General features: G+C 55.4%; 1 protein-coding gene across 2 annotated transcripts in view; it reads right to left on the reverse strand.

Moving 5' to 3' along the window:
* Positions 1-4,438: 4,438 nt before the first annotated feature.
* The window catches only part of TMEM132D (transmembrane protein 132D), a 551,659-nt gene continuing 543,092 nt past the window's right edge, over positions 4,439-13,005 (reverse strand). For both annotated transcript variants that reach the window (XM_045779212.2, XM_087857436.1), the window contains 2 exons: positions 12,091-12,282; positions 4,439-8,913 (listed from right to left, as the gene is read on the reverse strand). In XM_045779212.2, coding sequence (XP_045635168.2) covers positions 7,732-8,913; positions 12,091-12,282 — 1,374 coding nt within the window. In that variant the 3' untranslated portion in view covers positions 4,439-7,731. The remainder of the gene's footprint in view (positions 8,914-12,090; positions 12,283-13,005) is intronic.

Genomic DNA, 13,005 nt, shown 5'->3' on the forward strand with positions numbered 1-13,005 from the left:
CCCCGGGGCAAGTGACATTCTCTCCGGATTGTAGGCGGTGGAACAGAGCCTCAGGGGGTGCGGTGGGGGCGCCGGGGGATAAAGGGACTTGTGTCAGTCCCCTGGCTCTTTTACAGGATCACAGCAGCAGCACAGAATGCTGCAAACACTCACAGGGGAGCACAGAAGAGTCTGGCAGCTTCCGCTCTCCTCTGAGCAGCTGAGGCCCTGCTGAGGTCTGAGGCTGGAAGTCGGCCCGCATGGGGAGCCGTGGGAGAGCCTAGTCCTGTTCCCTGACCTTCAGCTGCCTAGTGACTCCGGAGCGGGGCGGGCACAGGGAGGGGCCGCTGAGCAGCAGGACTGCTCCGACGGCAGGTGGAGAAGGGGCCAGCCGTGCAGTGCAGCTGGGACCACCAGCCAGCACAGGGGCCTCTGGGGAGAGTCAGGCTCTAGGGTGACCCTGCCACAGACAGCAAAGCAGAGACCATTCTTGGCTGACTAATGAGCTCACGGCGGCAATGAGAGACAGGCAAGGGGTCCCCGTGCTTTCCTCACGGTGTCGGAATCCAGCTTGGGCCTCCAGAGACGGCGGCAGGTGGTGCCATTGCTCTGCTCTTCCAGGCCGAGCCTGCAGGGGCTCCGAAGCCATGCGAACCCCCGCCGGGGGAAAGAGCCTGCTTCGGCAGAATTCCTGTCCCCTCCTCCTCACACCGCGAAAGGTCTGCTGTCAGGAATCCAGCCGCTCAACACACCAAGTGACATCTAATGAATGTAGTGTGTTAACAGATCGTCTCATCAGCTTGCGGCTACAGGAATAAATACACTGTAAGGGCAGCCTGTAAGGGAACACGGGTCTATTTCGTGTCAAGAGGGGTGTGTGCGAGTGGCCTGCCCTGCAGGGCTGAGCTCCTCCCATGGCCGCTCAGGGGGCCAGGCTGCTCTAACTGGAGCCGCACCCGAGCATGTGGCTTCTGAATCACCATGGCAGGAGAAGAGAGGATGGGGGACCCACACTCGCGCTTCACCTCTCCCCTCATGGGGAGCGCACCTGTCATGACCATTTGCAGGCCTTGTCAGTGCCATCGCATGGCCCCAAGTGCACCACAAGGCAGACGGGGACTGCCCCAACTCCAAACATGCCCAGGTATGGGGGAAGGGGCTAGAGAAGAAGGAGCCCCTTCCTGTCGGCGGGGAGGGGGTGCCCGTCAGCAGACTCTGCAGATACCTATTGTGCACAGCACGGCAGGCAGATTGCTGAGGTGCATCTGGAAGAAGGGGGACATTGAATTCACAGCGCTCCACGTGTGGCAGCACAGACCTTCAGAGGAAGCCAGCAAGGTCTCCATCGCAAGAGACGGGGAGGAGTATTACCGTCTGTCTCTTGAGGGCAGGAATTGCAACTGACTTAGTCTTCCCTCCCTTAAAGTGACCAGATTTGGACTTGCCTATTGGCCCAGAGGAACATGCTGGTGTCACGTCCATATGACACTGCAGTTAGATGCCATTTTAAATTCCACCGCGGCACTTCGCTTTTCTGGCTCCCACCAGGTGACCAACTTACTTTATTAGATGATGCCCTCATTACCCCTGCTCTGTAAAGTACTCATTGTCCGTCTCTCTGCCCATTCATCCATCCAAACATCCAATCATCTGTCCATCTGTCTATCCCCCATCCATCCATCCCTCCATCCACCAATCATCCTCCCCACCCACCCATCCCCCACACTCATCCATCCATCCTCCATCCATCCATCCATCCTCCCCATCCATCCATCCATCCATCCATCCTCCCCATCCATCCATCCATCCATCCATCCTCCCCATCCATCCATCCATCCATCCTCCCCATCCTCCATCCATCCATCCATCCATCCATCCATCCATCCATCCATCCCCCCCATTCCCCGTCCATTGATCCATTCATCCAAAAATGCTCATTGGCTGCTGACTTTTGCTAGGCATGGCTCCAGTCACAGGGTACATAGCTGAGAACAGAATGGACCAAGTCCTTATTCTTCTGGAAGTATATTCTATGAGGGAAGACACACAACAGGCAAGAAAGAAAATACTTAGAAAGCACAGTTCCAGAGTGCTCTGAGAGTCGTAAAGGGTAGAAGAGGGGATTTTGGTGAGGAGGGGCAGGCAGGGAAGGGAAGGGAGCATGAGGCTGCTCTAAGGTCATCGGCGCAGGCCTAGGGAAGGGGCACTGTAGGAGCTGGGACCCGAATGATGAGGACAGCCAACGAGGGCTCCGAGGTGCAGATGAGCCTGTTTTATGGGAGGAACAGCCCGAAGGAAATCAGCGAGTCTGGGACTTAGTAGGAGAGCAGGGCAGAGGCGGGATGAGGGTGGGGTGATGGCCGGCACCACATCACTCTGGGCTGTGGGCCACGGTCTGGACTCTGGAGCTCGTTGGAGGATGTGTGGGAGTCACTGGAGGGTTTTAAGCTGAGAGTGACATGATTTATGTTTTAAAAAGGTCACCCTGTTAATTTTCATTTAGCAAACATCAACTGTCTACTCAGTAGATTCCTCTAAGAGCCATGAAATGCTCTGGACACAGGGGGAGCAAAGTCGCACAAGGCGGAGCTTTTAAAGATATAAACCAAATGTGGACCATGGTGCTCCGAGCCCATTAGCGTAACCCGCGGATCGGACTTGATTGAACGTCAGAGAAAAGCAGCCATGAGAAATCCAGAGTCTGGCCGACCCAGAAAGAGGCAGTGACACAGAGAGCACGCGGCCCCAGGGGACCTGCAGGGGGACCCAGCCAGAGAGTGGTGGGTCTCTGCCATGCCCTCACATGCGTTATCTGCGAAGGGAGCCTGCTCTCCCTTCCTCAGCCCGGCCCTTGATTTCCTGGAGTCCGGTACTTACGGCTCCAGGGTCCGGGGTGCTGGAAAAGACAAGGGAAGACTGCTGGGGTCATCCTGGAGTGGGGTGGGCCCTAACCAGTGACTTATGTCCCTGTAGGAGGAGGAGTATTTGGACCCAGAGACACAGAGAGAAGGCGGTGTGGTGACAGGCCATGGCCAGGCCCACCAGAAGCTAGGGAAGAGGCACGCGTGGCACAGAGTCCTTCCCGGCGCTCGGGGGAGCCAGCTCTGCCGACACCCTGAGCTGGGGCATCTGGCCGCCAGAACGGAGGGCAGGGGCGACAGTCCATTCCTGTTGCTTTCAGCCTCCCAGTTTATGGGCAGTTGTTACGGCACCCAAGGGAGATGAACACCCCTCCCCAAATTCACGTAGTCTCTCTACCTTTCTTTCTCCCACTCACACATGTATGATACACAGTTCAGTGGTTTTGTCCCACAGATGCGTCAGTTGGGGCGAGGCGCAGCCCAGGTGTGTGGCAGAGACCTGGAGAGGAGCGCCTCTTGCTGGGCACACGTTCCACTGGTCCAAGGCAGCCTTCCGTTAGACCTCCGGCCACAGCATCCTCTCCCCTCTGCCCATCCCTCCATCACGCCTCTGCCACGCCCAGCGCAAATCCAGGTCATCCATGACCACTGGACTGGGGGACACAGGCTGCCTGGGGTGCACCCTGGTCCACCCCCATCCTGCCAAAGCCCCGCTGGCTGCTGCTACAGAGGCTGGGGGGGGGGTCCCCTGGGGAAGAGCTAATGACCACACCTGGGATGTGACAAACAGGGTAATTCAGTATGAGCCTCCCCAGAGGGAAACAGATACATGGTCCCTCACACCCCAGGTGCCCTGGCACAGCCCCGTTGGTAAAGGGTTTTGTAGACGCGTTCATGGAAGCTCGGTGGGCCCCCTGCCCGTGCTGGATTGGCCTGTGTTGCAGTCAGCTGCCCAGACCTCGGGCCAGCGGTCGGCATTAGGGGTCAAAATGTATCCCCCCAAATTCACGTGTTGAAGTCCTAACTCTCAGTAGTAGATGGGACCTTATTTGGAAATGAGGTCTTTGCAGGTGCAATTAGTTAAGAGGAGGTCATACAGAGCAGGGTAGGCCCCCACTCCAATAGGCCTGGTGTCCCGATAAAAGTGACAATTCGGACACAGACACACACACAGCACGTGGAAAGGTGTGTGAACACGAGGGCAGAGGTGGGGGTCTACACCTACAAGGCATCTACAAGGCAAGCAGGACCAGAGATGGTCCACAAATCGCCAGGAGCTGGACAGAAGCCTGGAACCTCGGGAGGAACGGACCCTGCCGACGGCTGATCTTGGAGTTCCAGCCTCTAGACTGTGAGACAGGAAATTCCTGTTGCCCCAGCCCCCAGTCTGGGGGACGGTGAAGCAGCCCAACTCGCCTGATGACAGATGGTTGGTCGGCCACGTCCGGGGCACGGAGGGGACTCGGGGCACGGACGGAACGTGGGGCACGGAGGGCTCTGGTTCCTGCTGTCTGGGGTCTGGCCTTAGCAGGTGGGAACTTCGTGGCTCCAGGGGCCCCTCGGGGGCAGAAATGAGGAGGCAGGCGGTGCGATGGAGGAAAGGAGACAGCTGCACTTTATTCACATTCAAAAGTGCCCTGCTGAAAAAGCATTTCAAGAGTCTCAGATCACTTCTTCTTCCTTGAATTCTGGGCATAGAGACCACATTACAGGCTGTGTGAAGTCGTGTTTGTTAGACAACAACGTTCTGTGTTTGCCTGGGAGACACACGGGGCTGTTCTCTCTTTCATAAAGCAATACACTTTTCCCTAATTGTCTTGGGAACACACAAGTTCCTTCTGCCCATATTTGCTTTTTTCACTGTTGGGTAGAGACATGACCAGGGTGCATTGTTTCTCTATTCTAGGGAAAGTGGTGGCACAGACTGCAACTCGGAGTCAGGGAGACAATCTGGGTGTCCTGCCTGGAGGCGGCAATAGCAAATCCACTGTTCCCAATTAGAGCCAAGTTGGGTTGTAAGCCCCATTTCACCAAAGTGTCTATTTTCGAAAGAAGATAGAGATCCAGATTTTTTTTTTTTTAGGTGAAATGGCCAACGTGTTCGATGTTGACTCAGTCTTTGTCTCTTCTGTAACCTGTTTTATCATCCTTTCTACAACTTACATCAATCTGAAATTTACATTGAAGTTATCCCCCCGACCCGAGTAGATGTAACATCCTTGACAGCAGGCATGACATATTTACTCTCCATCTCCAGCACCTGCAATAGTTCCTAGCACACAGTAGGTGCTTAGTAAATACTAGGGAATCAGCAGTGACCCATCACTTGATACTGTTGCAGGGATACAAGAATTTCATGCACCTTTTTTTTTTCTCCCCCCAGTGGAAGGGTCTCCGGACTGCATTTGACTGTTAGAGGAATCTAAAAGTCAACCTTTTTCGTTCAGCCCAGAGCCACTGTGGGCACACCTCGGAAAGCTGACATCTAAATGTACGTGTGAGATCCAAGGAAAGGACAGAGCAATTTTCCTCGCTGCAGCCCAGAGGGAGCTGGGATATACGCTCGCCTGCCATGGCTCTCACTTACCACCATCAGTCAGCAGGCTTTTAGCAGAGAATTGCACATGTGATTTATTTGAAAATCCTTTCAGGTCCTGAAGGAGAGATACTTAGTACACAGTGCACTTTGTCATCATGTGTCAACATTGTCTCGATGCAGAGAGCGACATTACACCGTGTAAGAGCGTAATTGGATTGTGCTGGGATCCTTAAATCTGCATTTTCATTTACCAAAAGCCACAGCGTTTGGAGAGCCATCCGCAATGGGCACCAGCCCCTCCGAGGGGGTCAGTGTGTAGAAAGACAAAGGACAGCCATAAAGCCGCTGAATGCAAACTTTATATTTACAGTCGGTAAGTGTATAAACATATATTACATTCTTACGATCTACAATACATTCTGCAGGGACATGAATCTGAGAGTGGGCAGCGGCTGCCGCATTAAACGGGACATCACGCGGGTACAGATGGAAAGAAATATCAGGAGAGCTACTGAAAGCAAAGGACCGTCATTGAGAAGGGGTGATAGTTTAATCGCCCCACCAGACACGGTGAGTTGACTCGGGGACAGGAGCAGGTGGCTTACAGCTGCTGGAATCCCAGGCTTAAAGCAAACGGGGAGCACCTCAGTTGGGGGGGTACTAAGGTGGGAAGGATAAGCTGGAGGAAGGGACACCCATGATCTAAAGAGAATTCAATTATATGCATTAAGGAGGGTTGTGGGGGAGAGGAGGAGGAGAGGAGGAGGAGAAGAAGAAAGAAAGGGAGGGTGGGAGAGACACAGGGGAAGCAGAGAAATAGGGTCAGGGAGACACAGGGACAGAGAGACACACAGAGAAAGAGAGAAACCAAAGAAGAGCATCTCAAAGCAGAGAAACAGAAAATGACAGAGGAGAGAGAGCTCCCCCCCTCCCCTGCCACCCACCCTGCTTCTCCGCGGCTCTCCTTGCCAGGGGTCCCGCCACCCTTCCCCGCCTTGGCAGGAGCTCGAGCCGGGGCAGGAATCCACTCATCTATCCCCCCACCTTAGTGGCTTCCCATGAGTCTGGGGGTTTGAGAGACATTCAGAGTCATTCTGACTTCAAGCAACAACGTTAAAGCTCTCAGGACAGACTGGGGCCGCCCTTTTTCCCCCAAGCGCGGGCACCTCCGTCCTTCCAAGGGTCCAAGCCCGCACGGGGGTGAGGACAGGCTTCCTGCGCGGCCCCCTGTGGCACAGCGGGGCCCTGGCTCTCCCTGCCCATGCACTCCACCTTCATCCACATTTGTCTCTGTAGCCTTGGACAGGAGACCCGGTGTGGCCGGCCACAAGGCCACCACAAAATGGCTCCCTCATCTTCCCAGAGGCGCAGGGGAATGAGTGTCCCTTGGTGTCGAATTCACCGCAAGAACCGCGAATCCTGAAAGACCAGCCTCTTCAAGGAAAGGACATGAGTGATGTTCGCCTGGTGGAGCCACTGGAGTTGACCCACCAGCCACAGAGGTGGGGGGGATGCTGGAAAAGTCCCCCATGCCCACAAGCGAGCGATGGCTCTTAGACAGCTGGTGGGGAGAGGAGTGCACATTGGAGCACAGTGGACTTGCCCGAAAAAGCCCGGTTCCTTGAACCAGGTTGACATTCTGTGCCCCGTAAAAAATACAAATAAAGGGATGTTCCGAATCCCCCAGGGGGCTGCTCCTTTGCTCTCGGCCTCTCCTTACAAAGATATCCATGGCCTATTTGCCGACGTGGGCCCCTTCTGTCCCTGTCAGCAGCTCCTGGTCCGTCAACAGGCCGCACTGGTCTTTGGGCGATGACACCCCGCGATGACGCCCCCCAGACGCTACCCGCTCTCTGGACGTGGCCCCTGGTCCCAACCACGGCGGGCTGCACGTCCCGGCTCAGATGACTCACTGCCTCCCGTCGATCCGCTCGCCCTCCCGCCAGGCTTCTCCCGGAGTCTGCAATACTGAGTTATGGACCCATGTGGTCACCGTACCCAAAGGGCTTTGATTCCACAGAGAAAGAGAGTGAGGGACAGAGGGGAGCTGCTCTTCCCAGGACCTCTCAGAAGCTCTGTGATTCAGAACTCATTTTTCTTCCAAGTTTTACAAATCGTGCCATGCACAATCCGCCCCTTAACGCTGGCCGAGACACCGGATGCCGGAATGTGAGCCTCGATCCCGACATGGGGCCACCCCAGCCGAGCCAGCGCCGTCTGCCGGGGCTGTGCTGATAGGGGTGCTCTTATCCTGTCCTGTCACTTCACTCCTTTCCCGGGGGTGCCCTTGCCGCACATCCCCAAATTAAAGGCTGAGAGGTGAGCGAGAACCCGTGTCCGCGAGCTTCTGGCTTACACATCCTCGCGTAACCTTTCCATGTAGCCGTGGGGCTGTCTGCTTTCCCCGGGGTCCAGATCCTGGCAGACCCAGCTCATGTCCTCACTGCCGGTCAGTATGGAGTTCACGGTGGGGCATCCTTCATCCGAGGGGATGGTGGTGAAGGTGGTAAATTTTACTCTTTTCCTTTTTGAGGTAGGGGACGTCGGGGGCTCGCTCTTCTGATCCTTCCCGTCTGCAGCGGTGGGGCTCGAACACTGGAACAGCGGCCCGTTGATGCTCTTCTGGGAGTCTGTGCCGAGGAGGAGATACTTACTCTCTTCGAAATCCATGCCCCTGTCAATGGCGGTGATCTGCTCCTGGCAGGACGCGAAGTTGACGTGGTTCTCCAGCAGTTCGGAGCGGTGGCTCAACCCGACCCAGTCGTGGGAGTGACTCAGACCTTCCTGCTCCTCGAAGGGAACCTGTTTATGCCTGTATTTCAGTGCAAAGGCCACACAGTTTATCAGGAAGACCAAAATGGCCAGGCAGAAGACCCCCAACAGAGCGTACATGCCGATCTCCAAGTCGCTCAGCCCTTTGGATGCCTGCGCGAGGCCACTCTCGTCCGCTTCCCCGTCGCTTCTGGGCAGGTCCCCCTGGGTTGGGAAGCTGGTGAGGTCGATGGGGATGGTCTGTAGGTGGCTGTCATCATCCAGAAGGCTTCCTCGGCCGTTCTTTCTCTGGAAGGTTGACCTCTCTGTCGTGGACCCTCTTCCTTCCATGAGGCCCATGGAAGAACTGCTGTAGTACTGTCCCCCCTGACTCCCCCACTCTTGCAAGGGTTTTTTGGGTCTTCTGTCGCTGACGTTATTTTCCAGGTGAACTCCTGCCCCAGTGTGTCTGCTGTCGCTGGTGGTGGGGTTCGCGTCATTTTGGCCAAACTTAACTTTGATGTTGGCTGTTCCCACAGCCAGCACGCTCTTCCGCTTGGATTTCTGGCACAATTCGCTGATGACCATTTCGACCTTTACCAGAGCACCCTGCCCTTCGGCTTCTGCAGCGATGATAGGCCACTTGAATTTGGGGTCTTGGTGGATGGAGACCACCTTCTCGTCCAGGGAGGTGGTCATCAAGGAGAAGTCTTTCCCGTCGTAGATATCCAAGGGTGTGATGGAACCATCACTGAACTGGACCCAGCAACTGATGGCCGCTTCCTGTTGAATAAAATAAGTCAATGAGCACGGGCCCCAGGGCTCAAGGACACCAGGTCTTTGTGCAGTAGACATTCGTGGCGAAAATCATACGACAAGAACAAAGGAACGCCTTTTCAGCAGAGCAAGGATAAGAGGCCGGACGCACGAGGGTCATGGAAGAAAACCAGTGCTTTTGGAGGTGGAAAACCAAAGAACACAAGCACGGCCTTGACATGAGAGTGAAGTGGGGCCCATGCTAAATGCCCCATTAGAAGATCTGCTTTTCTTCCCCAAGGGGTCGAAAGAAAGACGGGGCTTTTAGGGGTGCAAGGTCTGCTTCTGTGCAGCCGCAAATTGCACGTCAAAGGGTGTGCCTGCTTAGTGGAATCATTTACAAGTGTCACACATTTCAGGGGAAAATATTCATGACATTACTTTTAAGCTGCTTTCATCCTCAGTCTCCGCTCGTTACTCACAATGGAGATTACAGCACCTGGTCCGGACAGGGGCACCAGACGTGCCGCAGGCTTTGCTGGCGTTGCTCCTGCTGCGTCTGGGTCTACGGGGGTAGGTTTGTACGAGTTTCCAGACACAGTGTTGACTCGGAGACAGGGAGTTACACCAGCCAGGGACACATGCACTCTACATGGACTGTGTCTGCCACCCTCTGTCCCCTCAACCGGCGGGGGAGACGGGGAGACCAGGGGGTGGCCAGGGCCAAGGTCTGCGCATATCTCCATCTCTTGCCTTTTTGCTTTGTTGCTTTGGATCAACCCTCCTTGGCACTGGTTGGACCAGGCGGACCGTAATGGAGGAGATACTCTCTGATCGAATGTGAGCCTCTAATTTCAAGGAAGAGGTCATTGTGCTGGACCGCGAACTGGTGGGCCCGTTGTTCCCTCCCTCCCCCAGATCTCAGAGAACCTGTTCCACCCAAGCCCAGAAAGATGACTAGCTTGGAGAGACACATGCCCCCGCACACCCGGCCATGGCGCCACAGCGGACTGGACTGGGGACAAGGGGGCACAAGGTGGCCTTCAGAGCCGTTCATCTCAGCAGCTCTGAGCCAGTGAATCGCTCTCTCTCTCTCTCTCTCTCAAATTTGAAATAAGACAGACAGGGTGGAAGCCTGAGCTGCAGGAAGATGCGTGGGGACTCACATAAAACTGGGGGGTGGAGCCCACCTTGGAGCCACCACAATGGATCAGGGATAAGCAAATGCTTGAGCCCAGCATTAGTACAGGGAAAGAAAAAGAAATTCAGCAGAAGGAAGGCACAGGGCAGGGAGTGTGGGCTGGAGAGACTGCCGGGACCCTGCCTCTCCCGAGTTCCCACAACTGGGGTCTGGGGGAGCCCCTAGTTCTGTAACAGATCCCTCATGTTCAAGCTCGCTTGACTGGATTTCTCTTTCTGGCAACTAAAGAGCCCCTGAGCATGACCGGAGCCAGGTTTACCCCGGTGCTGTTTGGTGTCTGGAAGGAGGAATGTGACTGGAAGGGAGCTTCTGCTCCTCCTTCAGCCCCACCATGAAATACGGCTACTGTCAGGCGTTGGCTTCGACCAGCCGCTAATTGCAGAACGCTGCCAAGACACAGCCCAAGAGCCCCTGGACGTGACACCGACTCACCAGGCTCTTCCAATCTGCCAGGAAATCGGAGCAGGAAACTCAAATGCCATTGGATTTCTTGAGACTGAAATGTCAGAGCCAAGTGCACGCAGGGACTAAGGGCCATCCAGACCAAGCACGGAGCTGCCCGCAGGGGAGCGTGTTCAGCTCTGCATGTCGCAAATGGATCAGCTCTTTGGCCTTATTCTAACTGTGTCTTATTGCTTCCTTAACTCCCGGCTGGCGGTCCCCTGGTTTTATCACCCCATGAAGACAGAAATCAGCCCCAGGTTATTTCTCCTTTGTTATCTGTGCCTTGCCTCCTGGCTGGCATCCCGTCCTGAGAAAAAGGAGGCTTGTCTTTGGCAAGAATTCATATCTCTTACTGGAATCATCCACGTTCAAGGGTTTTATAATCCAAGCCTCTGCACCCAAAGGCCATGGCAAAGAGGCAGAAGCGTAAGCGAACACAGGCCGCGGAGCGCTGAGGGACAGGTGCAGGCTGGGGAACAGGAGGGTTCTGTGTGTCCTGGGACGAGTCCGGCTCAGCTCAGAGCACGGTTGCAGCCTCAGCGGTGCTGGGGGAGGGGGTGCCGAGGGGACACCTGCCAGGAACCATTCCCCCCCAGAAGGGAAGCTGCCAGGAAACCCCCCACCTGGGCTGGAGGCCCTCCAGCAGCCCCGCGGGAGGACGGTCCCGCTTCACGAGGCGCAGAGAGAATCAAGAATCAGCAGCTGGAGGCCACTGTCTTGTTGCTCAGCAAGGTTCACTCAAGCCTCCACATTCCCTCTAAAAAATAAAGCTTACTCTCCTCTAATGAGGGAGGAGCACATGTAACAGTTGCGCATGTCCTATCTCCAGTGCCCGTCGGGGACCATCGCATCCACACACAAACACACACAGGTCAGCGTCGGCGCACGGTGTCCCGTTCAGAGAAGGGTGATGCTGGCGGACATCCCCGCGGGGTCCTCACTTCCGTCCTGAGCTAAACCGTAAGCCTGGCGAGAGTGACTCAACCTCCCAACGCCCCAGACCTGCTACCCCACTTTCCTTTCAGGGACACGGCAGCAGCCTGTGGGCACCTCCCCGGAGGCCCCTCCACCCCCCCGGGGCTGCGGGGGCAGTGGAAGAGTGTGAGATGGCCCAGGTGACTCCGGCACTGTGGTTAATGGAGTGGAGTCCTTGCCCAGTCCCTCATCTCCTGGTGGCCTATGATCCTTGACCCTGGGCAACCTTTTTTTTTTTCTTGCTGCTCTGTTTAGGGGAGCTAGGAAGCATGAGCCAGAGAGTTGCCTGCCTCTCAAACCCCTTTCCAGGCTGAGAGACCCATGACGTGGGATCCCACTGTTCTGTGGGACCCCCGATTAGTGACTCCACCAGACGGATAGCCTGATCTAATGTGTGACCTCACCCCACTCCACTGACCTAGCATGATGTGTGACCCGCTCATTGAATAACCCCACCTGACATGTGACTTGGCCCCACGTGTGACTCCTCCAGATGCCTGACCCACCTGCTGTCTGGCCCACCTGCTGTCTGACCTACCTGCTGTGTGACCACCTGCTGTGTGACCCCAGCCCCACCTCCATACCTGTCTGGGCCTTTGCAGAAGCTCTTGAGCCACCGCAGTGGCAAAGATCGCCCTGTTGCTCCCGGGGCTGAGCTGCAGGGAGAGTGACAGCCCTGTCACCAGCTGGACCCCGAGGTCCGTGATGGTCACCTTCTCATCCAGCACGGTGATGGTCTTTTCTGCCAAGATGGCATCTGACAGAGGCGACAGGATCTGAAAGGCAGAACCAACATGGAAGGAAAAGCTTTCTGTGGTCCCAGAGTTTCCTCCCATGGCACAAATGATGCTCGTAGAGCCAGATGAATGAGTCAGAACGAACAGAAACGGGTCTTTCCCACTCATGTCTTCTTCCAAAAACGTATCTCTTGTGAAGATATGATGTATTTTTAAAGCAACAGCAAGACGGTGTCTGGCAGCAGACGGGGGGACCTGATGCCCCACCCCACTCTACAGATGACCCCAGGACCCCCCAGGCAGAGGAGGAATTAACACTGTCATTCACTGAGGGCTAGCTGCATGACTCTCGTACTGCATAACCATTTTCTAGTATTTGTGCATGTGCGTATTTTATTTAAAATTATTTTACTTAAATAATTGGTTTAAGAAACTTCACAGCAGCAAGGAAAAATGATTTTGATGTGCTAGTTACATATTTACGTGTTTCTCTCACACACGTGTGTGGCTAAGGGGAGACCTCTAGTCCACGTGTCACCTGAGTCACCCGTGTGTCACGACAGCACACGTGGGAACCCATACCTTGGGAAACACTGAGCATCTGGGAGATCAGCTTGCATCCCCAGGAAACAGAGCTGCGAGTCTATACCATCGGTGCCAACATCCCAGAGTCTCACTGCTCCTGCGGACACCGTGGCATCCCGGGGAAACCAAGCTTACGCTCCATTTAGACCCTGCAGAGGAAATCCTACTTTTGTGGAA

Source organism: Ursus americanus, chromosome 30, assembly GCF_024610735.1.
Source record: "Ursus americanus isolate L20-20 chromosome 30, mUrsAme1.1.p, whole genome shotgun sequence".
Lineage (NCBI taxonomy): Eukaryota > Metazoa > Chordata > Mammalia > Carnivora > Ursidae > Ursus > Ursus americanus.